The sequence below is a fragment of the Mesitornis unicolor genome, unplaced genomic scaffold (assembly GCF_000695765.1).
Source record: "Mesitornis unicolor isolate BGI_N332 unplaced genomic scaffold, ASM69576v1 scaffold46223, whole genome shotgun sequence".
Classification (NCBI taxonomy): Eukaryota; Metazoa; Chordata; class Aves; order Mesitornithiformes; family Mesitornithidae; genus Mesitornis; species Mesitornis unicolor.
In genome coordinates this window covers 27,243-36,981 of record NW_010177553.1, presented here as the reverse complement: position 1 = coordinate 36,981, position 9,739 = coordinate 27,243, and the positions used below count along the sequence as shown (strand labels likewise).

Sequence of the window (9,739 nt, the reverse complement as noted above, 5' to 3'; positions counted from 1 at the left end):
GGGGGGACGCAAAACGAAAGGCGACACGAATGTGTAACGAAGACCCAAGAATCCGTCTCTGGTGCTGGGCCATCCCGGGGGAATGGGAGGAGCGGGCTCCCTTCGGAGGACAATAAGCTCCGGAATGAGGGTGTGGGCTCCTCGCTTCCCCCCTCATTCCAGATGCATGATGACACCACGTCCCAGCATCTCGCTGCCTTCTCCTTTTCTTCCTTCCCCCCCCCCAAAAAAAAAAAATCGTATTTTGAAGACAACCAAAAGCAGAACATGTTCTGGGTGTGGCTGCATGTGATTTACCCAATAGCCAAAGTGGGGGGGGACCACTGAAGGGGAAAGACAGAGCGTCCACAGCTGAAAGGAGCGGAGACTGAGGGCTGCAGTAAGTGATGGGGACCCTATCTATTCCCTCAGTGCCCCTCAAAATAATTTAAAAGTAGAAGAGAGTGGAGGGAGATAGCAATTGAAAACTTTTCCTTGCATGCTAGGGGTGTGTATGGAATAGCCATCTGAGTGAGAAAATAGATGGAGACTGGAGAAAGGAGTTTGAAAGAGAAAGAAAGCAGATGGAGTTACATGTTCAGTCCAGAATGTTTCAGAAACACCTGGAAAACTGGCCAGGTTAGGAGGGAGGTAGGTGGGAGGGAGCCTGGGAAGGCAGCAAACAAAGAGTTTCTGTACTACAGGGAAGGGTACCCCTGTGCCTGCCTTTGACTCCTCTCTCCTCCACTCCACAGGGATGAAGACCTCTGGAGCCTGTCTACTGTTGAGTCTCTTAGCACTCTCCTTGTCCCCAGCTGGTGAGTCCTTATGCCAGGGGGAGGATTTTCTTCTCCACCCCAGCCTCGTGGAGTTTCCTATGCAGAATTACTTGTAATGACCTAAGGAGCAAGACAGACATGTAGATGGACAGTGAAGGGGGAAGAAGCAAACAGGAAAGACAAGGTGGATGCAGGGTTGTAAGGAAAAATTTAGGAGCTGGGGACAGGTACCCATATATGTGTACTCTTCAGTAAGTACTGGGAGTCCCAAGAGGTGGTCAGCAGCCTCCAATGCAGAGATGTTTGGGGTAAGTAAAACAGCCAGGTCGAGGTGAGGAAGCAGGTTAGCTGTGCTTTGTGCTTACTGTAGCCTGTGCTGTACTTCACATGGCTGACCACCCGTGTTTGCATGATCCACAGAGCATTTCCCAGTGCTCCACAAATCTTGTTCTGTCATAATTGTGAAACATTTGCTGTCACTAGCAGTTCCTGCTGTAATGGTCCCATTCCAGGCCATGGCTGCCAGAAGGTTTTGTAGGTTCTTGTATAGCTGTTTTGAGAAACCTAACCCCTGTAGTTCAAATTACTTTTTGCTTTTGTTGTTGTTCTGTTTTGTTGCTCCACTTCTTTGTTTGCTTGGGGTTACTTTGGCAAAAATTCAGATAGGATCAAATCTGTTTAAAAAAAAAAACAAAACACACCTAAAAAAGCCCAAATCAAGAGGGCAACATAAGACATTATAGCCAGACGACTCAGGACAAACTGAAAAAGATTAATTCCAGTGAATGGAAAAAGCTTCACTCAGGGAAGACTGTATGTAGGAGACAGATGACTGCACCTATCACATTCAAATCAGGTCATTCCAATGTACTCTCCTCAGTCCTCCGCTCATGCTGAAGCCTGATTCTGCTACCGATAGCACTTTGTCCTCTAAAGATGCACAGTAAAGGTTGTCATGTTTGTGCCTGTGCAGCAGGGAGGAGAGGCATCCAGAAGATGAGCTTGTAGGTGGCCTGCAAAGTTAGAGGCAGAAAAAAAAAGGCTGTAGTTTTTATGAAGAGTGAAGGCAGCCTGAAGGGCAGATTTCTTTCTTTTGTATAATTTGTTTTAGCATTTCTGTTAGAGTTTTGTTTGTTTGTTTGTTTCAACTTGGAAAAATACAGGAATTGCCAGCCGGTCTGTCATTGTCTCTTTTGGTTTTGAGTGAGCTACAGGTTGGGTGAATCGCATTTTTCTCAGATCACAAGAATAAATTTTTCACAACTTGGAAAATGAAGTCCAAGCATTTATAAAGCATATGAACTTGGTACCTGAATAAATATAAACTGATGAAGTGATTGAAAATCTGATAAGAAAGTCACTTGTTTTCTTCTCTCCTCACATACTGAGATTTTGCTTCGCTTGTGTCCTGTCGGTTTAGAATTGGTCCAGATTCCTAGTTACCTCCTACGGAGCAAAATTAAAAAAAAAATAAAGCTGGTAAGAGCTGACTTTTCAGTGTTATCAAAAAAGAGAGGAGAGCCTCTCTGCTTTTTCTGTTTGAGTGCTATTTCAAATCTGGTACCACAGGCCTCTGCAGTGGTTTCAGAATTCGTGTCCTTCCTTTTGTCTCAGAAACAAATGAGAAAGCGTTTGATACTGTTGCTCTCCTCTACTTGTTGCCATTAAGAGATTAGCTAGAACAGGGAAAGTTTTGGGCTGCACTGCACTGTGTGCTTAAGTTATGATACATGTCTGGCTCTCCCTGGGTACATGTCTGGCTCTCCCTGGGTCAGTTGCCAGCAGCTGAGCCCTTGCTGGCAGCTGGGTGGGGAAGGGAACAGCAGGGTCCAGCAGCTTCTGTAATGCAGGATTATATAGGGGTCCCAAGAGTCCCTCTGCAGCCTGCAAGTAACTGCTCTTGGAATGAGGAAGAACTGAGACAAAAACTCCAGACCTGGTAGTTTTTACCCAGTAAGAACTGAAAGCTAAAGACTGCCTTCATAAGATGCAGCAGGGTATGCTGTGTTTTGGACTGGTCCTGCGTACGTCCCTGCAGTGCCCCAGATCACTGGGTTTTTCCTGCCAACTCCTTCCTTCATCCCACCCCAGTTATGCAGACATTTCCCTCCTCTGTGGCTAGCAGGAAGTATTTTCCTATTCCTGGCTGCTGGAGGAAGCAGCTTTCTCACCCTTTATATTTGGACAAATGAACAGCCTAGCTCAGTTTCAGGTTTTTCTCTTCCACACAGCATGCACAGAGAAGCCTTCATCATTCTCCCTCTTCATTGTGCCCAGGGACTGACAGGGGAAAGAGCTTCTGCTCTGTGCTCCATACCCAGGCAGGATGATGGACCAGATAATTCTTTGCCGAAGGAGCTAAAAGACCTGCATTCTGTTTCTTACTCTTACTGTTCCTCTTTTGTAAAATGGAGATAGGGATTTTGACCAACCTCCAGAGCAGGGAGGCAACGTGTGATTTGTTTTCCAAATGCATCAAATGGGATTTCAGAAATGCAAAGTCCAGTAGCAGGTTTGGAGGTATGTACTATCTTTTATCCCTGTGCCTAGCCTTTGACCCTGGTGGAAGCAGGAGGAATAGGATCAGGACCTGCCATATCCACAAGTCTTTAAAGAACAAACCCAGCCAGCAGTGGAGGCTGAGGCACAGAGGAGAGCATTTCTCCTTTCACCAGAGGGCAGTGGTGTCTCCTGGACAGATGAGCATCTCAAAAAAAAAATCTTACAAAGCCTGGAGACTATAGAAATCCCTTTCTGACCTTTCTTCACTCCTCTCTCTTCTTCTCTTGCAGACTGGTTTCCATGGGCGGTCGATGGGCAAGAACTGGAAAGTGCAACTGGTAAGTATTACAGGCATGTTATGTGCTAAAGACTGCATGTGTGACCGAGTTGTCCTGTGTACTTGCAGCCTGTTTGACTGCAAATGCTGTTCTTCGTTTCCTTGCTTCTGACATTGTGAGCTTGCCTCTCAGTAAAGATTAAACAAGCCATCCAAGACACCCTGCTGAGCGTTGTGTATTCTTTACAAAGAATTCACTAGTGTTGGGGTGCTGAACAACTTAGCTGAAGTGCACAGAGTTATGTTCACATTCAAGGGTCGTGGGAGATCCATGAGAACTGGTAGCTCTTCAGCCATGAGATGCTCAGGAAAATCCTAAGAAAAAGAGTGTACAAGTGTCGAGATGCTTTCGCAATGAGACCACTAAGAAAAGATATTAACTGGTTTTCATACTGGCTGTTTTGTTGGGGGTGAATTGCTTTATCCCTCTGGACCTTTTTTCCACTTCTGTGACATGGTAAGATAAAATGAACATATGTTTGCATCATGCTTCTGCACCCAGAGGAGTCTCAATGGCCTGCCTTTTCTTCAAACTGAAGTCCCTGGCTAAGCCATCAGACACCTCCCACCTATGATCCTATCATGTGCAATACTTGGTTCTTCCCAGAAAACTGTTCAGAAGCCAGTCCAAAATGTGTCCACCAAGCTTCCCTTTCTTTAAGATGCCTTTCTTTTCCATCAAGATGCCCACAGTGGCCATATCTGAGAAGTGAGACTCTGAATGTGAAGTTGAGTAAGGGTTGATGCAACATATGCAGAAAGAAATCCAGTCCCAGGCCAGTCACTGATAAAGGGGGATGGATACAGGTGGGATGGGAGTACTGTGTTTGTTTATGTATTTACTGGATTGGATCCCACTGTCTCATAAGCTTTCCTTGGTGGCCAAGGTAATTCAAGCTAGCTGTGGCTAGCTGTGAGAGGGACCACAAAGTAAAGACAAGCTCTCTCAAGGACATTCTCTTTTTTCCAGGAGAAGTTAACACCAACTCTCTTATCAGCACTCCCGGTAAGCTCCTGTCTCTTGGCAATTTCAGACTTCTTTCTGCTTTTCACCCTTACTTCTGCCTATGTAGCCCCAGAAATTACCCATTTTGCTCAGAACCTCTTCTTTCCCACTTTTGACATCTAGCAGTGCTCTTCCAGCATTTATGACTACTTGGGTGTCCTTTCTGCGCTCTGTGCAGGGAGATTAATTTGGGGTGGCTTCATGGCCTGTTCTGCAAGGAAATGCCAGTCCCACCTGGTCTACCAGGACTCTCCGAAGCTGTTTGCACTGGAGGAAGCCATGAAATCTGAAAGAGACTAAATGATGAGGGAGAGAAAATTGTCAGATTGTCCATTTAACTGGGCAGCACTGGGGCAGAGGTTGTGTGCAGGTCTGCTGGCAGCCAGCGACCATGCCTGAATGCTCAGGAGGCAGAGGTGGCAAAAAACCTGAAAGACAGGGATAAAGTGAACTCTGAGCAGTGGTGGGATGGGGAAGTGGAAATAATTGTTCTTTTAGTACTGTCTTCCCTGACATGCCTGCAGCTATGACACTGGGGGGCAGCAAAACGTATGCAAAATATAGGGTAGATGGAGAACGCTTGAAGATGAGCACTGGTAGCATGCAATGTGCCTCCTTAGCGAGCCAAGCCTTGCTGTGGAGATAACCCCAGAGGAAAGACATAGAGCTGATGGGAGTGTAGGCATTTACAAGATAGCCTAATCCTGTCGGATTCATAATGGGAAATGGAGAAGAGACCCAGAGAATTAAGGAGGAGCCTCCTCCCCTTTTTGTGGGACAGCACTGAAGGACAAAAGTGGAAGCACAGTGCTGTATACGCAAGGTGCATGATCTTTCTGGTGGGGATGGGAGGTGAAGGCGACCTGTGTCAGTCTCGTGTTCAGTGTGTGAGACATGACAGTCTGTAGAAAGGCAGATAAGTCTTGGTGTCCAGACCAAAATAGCAGTGGCTAACCTACATCTGAACCTGAAAAGACTATATGTGAAGCCTTTAAAGCAGACTTTGGCTTCAAAACTTTGAGGGATCAAGAAAAAACTCTTCACAAATGATGTGCCATGGGACCCGTCTCTGCTCTACAGTGTCCCATCAGCTCTGGAACACTCAGCATATTCACAGGGAAAGCCTGCAGTTACTCTGACACGTCAGATAGCAGAGTATGTTGTGTTGTCTATGAACCAGATGTGGGATGGCCATGAGTGGTGAGCCATGGGAAGAACCATGGGAGGAGGAAAAAGGCTGAAACCTCCAAGGTAGATCTTTCAGAACATTTTCTCTTCTTCCAGCTGCAGCTGTCACACCACCCGTGCTTCTTAGTCCTGCTGAGTTTATTCTCAGTCCACAGCCAAGTGTTGTGGACCTCACTTCTCTCTCTTTCTGTACTCAAAATACTGTCTCCCCTATCTGCCCCTAACCACAGCCCTGATGCCCAAAATACTCCTTCTCTCTATGCCCATCTGTTTTGTCTGTGCTTCTGACTGTCACTATAGCACATTAACAGGAAAAGTAGAAGTCATAACCATCGATGAAAACTTGCGCCTGGCAGTCAGTCCTCTGAGTTCCTTTCCAGTTTGTCACTGGGTAAATAATAAAATGTATTGGTTTACTGTGGTGCAGGTGGGTTGCTTTATCAGATAACAAACCAACCTCCTTTTGAACCCTTCTTATGGATATTAAAAAACTTCCTTAAAGGAGTCACAAAGAGCCAGTCACAGGCTGCTTCACTTCTTGTCTAGATGGACAGCAAATACATTAACTAAATACACTTACCCCACCTTTTGAATTATAAGTCAAGATGCCCTTATGGTGTAATTTTGAACAGTAGTGGTAATGCTTTATGGTAGAGCTTGAATAGATTTTTAGCATTGTTGGCTGAGTAGCTGCCGCTAGATTCCTATTGGATTTGTATCTTCTTTTAGGGTTTCATGTCAGTAACAATGACATCTTTTTCCACATTAGAAGTTACAATGGGGGGTTCTTGAAAGAGTTTTCCAGTTACTTGTTTTGAGTAAGCTGATGTCTGGGAAGGAATCATGGTAAATCACACTAACATTGCTAGCCTCTGTCTTCCAGTTCAGTCTGACAGTGAAACTACCACAGCTTCATCAGGTATGTTTAAGATTACTGCCTGCACCCACTCCCAGACCCACTTTCACCCACTCTGTTACCTCTCCAGGCAGATGTTGCCTGAGCACTGAGCTTTGTCTCCTGGAAAATTCCCTTCATCCTGTTCCTTGAATTAGAAGTACTGGAAAAGGATGATAGTGGAAGCTGAAGTCTTCCCCTGGGTGGCGTGCCTGGAAAGGGAGGAACTGGTAGGTCACCAGACCAGAAACACTGGGTCAATATTCTGTCACTGTCAGTGGCCAAGACCTGGCATTTCAGAAGGAAATGCAAGAAACCCACCATAGTTAGCTATGGGATTGATTGTCCAGAAAAGAAAGGAACTAGATTTGTGTCCTGAAACTTCTTAACATGAAGTTTCATGTTAAGAAACATGTGTCTTAAACACACGACTACAATTGACATTTTGTTTATTTGCACCTGTCCCCTTTAGAGCATGGGCTTTGGGTATTGAGGATTCCCAGTGGGCTTGTCTTGCATTTCACTCAACTTTCCCTTACTTTTGTCTTATGAGGCAAGGGGATCAGAAACGACTGCCTTATTTCCCTCTTCTCTAAACCATCCCCATCTCACAAGAAAGCGGAAAACAGAGGCTAGGGGCCTTTCCTAGAAGCCTGGAGGACAGTACCTACTTTTGAAGTTATATGCATGCACCTGCTAATGATGCTGGGTTGTGTGTGTGTTCCCAGATTGTCGTGAAGAAAACTTCCCTTGCACACGCCTGTACTCTGTTCACAAACCAGTAAAGCAGTGCATCAGCTACCTCTGTGTCACAAGGTAAGAAGTCAACAGTCTCTAAGAAAAGCACTAAAAACCCTCCAGAAATGGTATTTCCAGTTCAGCAATTGTTTCCTTTAAAAATTAGAGGTTCCCTCAGAGAACCAGTTGGTGAGATGGATCCTATCCTCAGAGTGTCCTTTTAGGGTGATTAATTAAAACAGCACAACAACTATTATTTGTGCAGCTCTAAGGAGCTGCAATGTGCCATATATTGTAATCTGTACTTAAAGTATTTAGCCATTTCATGAAGTCTTGACAAAGTTTACTTTCCTATTAACAGGTTTATTCTAGACTAACTAATCCTAAAAATTTAGGATTTGCCTCGTCATCAGTGAATATACATGTTTATTGCCTCTGTCATTTTTTTGTTTCTTTGGGTCCCTGTGCCTTTCGCTACTGTCCTTGGTGTGTTCCTGGTGATCCTTCAGTATGCGTCGCATATACGTAATAAACAAGGAGGTGTGCTCTCGTACTGTCTGCAAGGAGAATGAGGTCATGCAAGGTGAGTGATGCAAGCACAAGCTGGCCTAGAAGAATAGCTGCAGCCATCTATTAAAGTCTCCAAGCTAACTAATTACCCAGCCCCAATCCATATGTAGTATCATAGAATCATAGAGTCATTAAGGTTGGAAAAGACCTCTAAGATCATTAGGTCCAGTCCAGCCTAGTCTAAGTAGTTTCCCTGGACTTGGTTTGGGGAAGCTCTAAGGCAATGCAGCCTTGCATCCAGTACGCATGCCATGGAAAACACTGATATAATAGTGCTACCAAGAAGCAGGAGAGCTCTGGCTTCCTCGATCTTGATCACGCTCTACTAACCCCAGGCACACCCTTACTCAAAGTTGCATTCCATTGAGCTTAAAGAATAGCTCTCAGTATTTCTATTCATGAATAGAAACAGGATCCGGTGTAGATTTCTTATGTAGTCTTTGTTGCAGCAAAATACAAGTGATTTTAATATGTGATTTTAGCCTGGCTGGGCTAAACCACAACACTCTGTATGAGGATTCAGCACTTCTAACAGTTTCTGTGAATGCAGTGAAGGATGTACCTATAACTGTTCTGGTGGTGATGAATTTAAAGGAAATTTTGATTATCTGTCAACCTGTGTGTGTCTGCTCTGTCTTCAGATGAGATCTGTCGCCAGCTGGCTGGCCTTCCTTCTCGCCGTCTTCGCCGATCTGGGCAACCCCTGCATCTCCCTTGCAGACAACTCCTGGAGCAGCAGCGCAGAGGGCCTGATGCTCTGTGAGCTACCAGCAGTAGGAGGGGAAAAGGAAGGAAGAGAAGAGAAATCATCATCCACTACCTACAACCCAAGACAAGTCCTTCTCATTTGTGATTTCCACACCATTTCCTTGCTTCTCTGCCTTTCCCCACATCCTCTTCTTAATTTGCTGCATTTCACAGAGTCTCCTCTCTGCTAGTGTGTCATGGTGGCTGTTGTCATCTTCTAAATCTGTTGCTGAGGATGTGGGATGCTCCCCTCTTTTCTCTCAAGCACTCTTTGGCAGGCCATGAACTGCTCGTTTCCCAGAGGTCCTTACAAATGTGCTGCATTTTCTCTTACTTTGCCCCTGCAGAAACACATACCTGGGGACAGGTTGTAGCTCTCTTCAGCAGTACAGATGCCCTAAGCTGCATCTCCTGTGGAGGAGCGCAAGCCTTTATACCCTGGCCTAGGTTTCTTGCATGGCATCAGTATGAGTTTGGATATGGTTAGTCAGCCTGAGCCTCTCTGGCCCTTCTGAGCCGCTGAGTTTGCTGTGTGATAGCACAGCCTGCCTCTGTGCCTGCTGGCCTCAGAGAAGTGACAGAACTGGGAGATGAGCTGTCCTCAACCCAAGGCAAGCCTTATTGTCCCTGTATGGCAGCAGATCATTTATAACTACCTCTGGGAAGTTCTTTGTCTCAAGCTCATTGCCTCCCTCACACAGAATTGCTACCAAAAGAAAGAATTCTGGATTTAGTATGGCATTATATTTTTCTAAAGAAGATTATGAGAGCAGAGTGCTGCCTCTTCCTCTCTCTCCTCTCCTCTCCCCCACTCTGTCCTTCTCTTCTCAGTGAAGAAATCTTTTGAAGCCCATCCCAGGCAAGTTCCAGGGAGCAGTCAGTAGGGCTGCCTCTACTCCTAAGCCCAAGAGAGCCCACGAAGAACCTGTGTGTCACGCAGTACTGGGAACTTGCAATGAATTAGCTTGTCCTGGTGACTTGTCTTGGTCTGGCTACCT

General features: G+C 45.5%; 1 protein-coding gene across 1 annotated transcript; it reads left to right on the top strand.

Moving 5' to 3' along the window:
- The first annotated feature begins 736 nt into the window (after positions 1–736).
- MFAP5 (microfibrillar associated protein 5) lies at positions 737–8,957 on the top strand. Its single transcript, XM_010182124.1, has 8 exons — positions 737–797; positions 3,551–3,598; positions 4,568–4,603; positions 5,888–5,927; positions 6,661–6,710; positions 7,415–7,502; positions 7,934–8,007; positions 8,636–8,957. Exons 1-8 carry the CDS (start codon positions 737–739, stop codon positions 8,755–8,757), a joined length of 519 nt encoding a protein of 172 aa, XP_010180426.1. The 3' UTR covers positions 8,758–8,957.
- Positions 8,958–9,739: the final 782 nt, after the last annotated feature.

Coding starts and splice junctions, on each gene's coding strand:
- MFAP5 (XM_010182124.1), top strand. CDS start 737: ATGAAGACCTCTGGAGCCTGTCTACTGTTGAGTCTCTTAGCACTCTCC. Junction 3,599..4,567: donor AGAACTGGAAAGTGCAACTG/GTAAGTATTACA, acceptor TCTTTTTTCCAG/GAGAAGTTAACACCAACTCT. Junction 4,604..5,887: donor CTCTCTTATCAGCACTCCCG/GTAAGCTCCTGT, acceptor CTCTTCTTCCAG/CTGCAGCTGTCACACCACCC.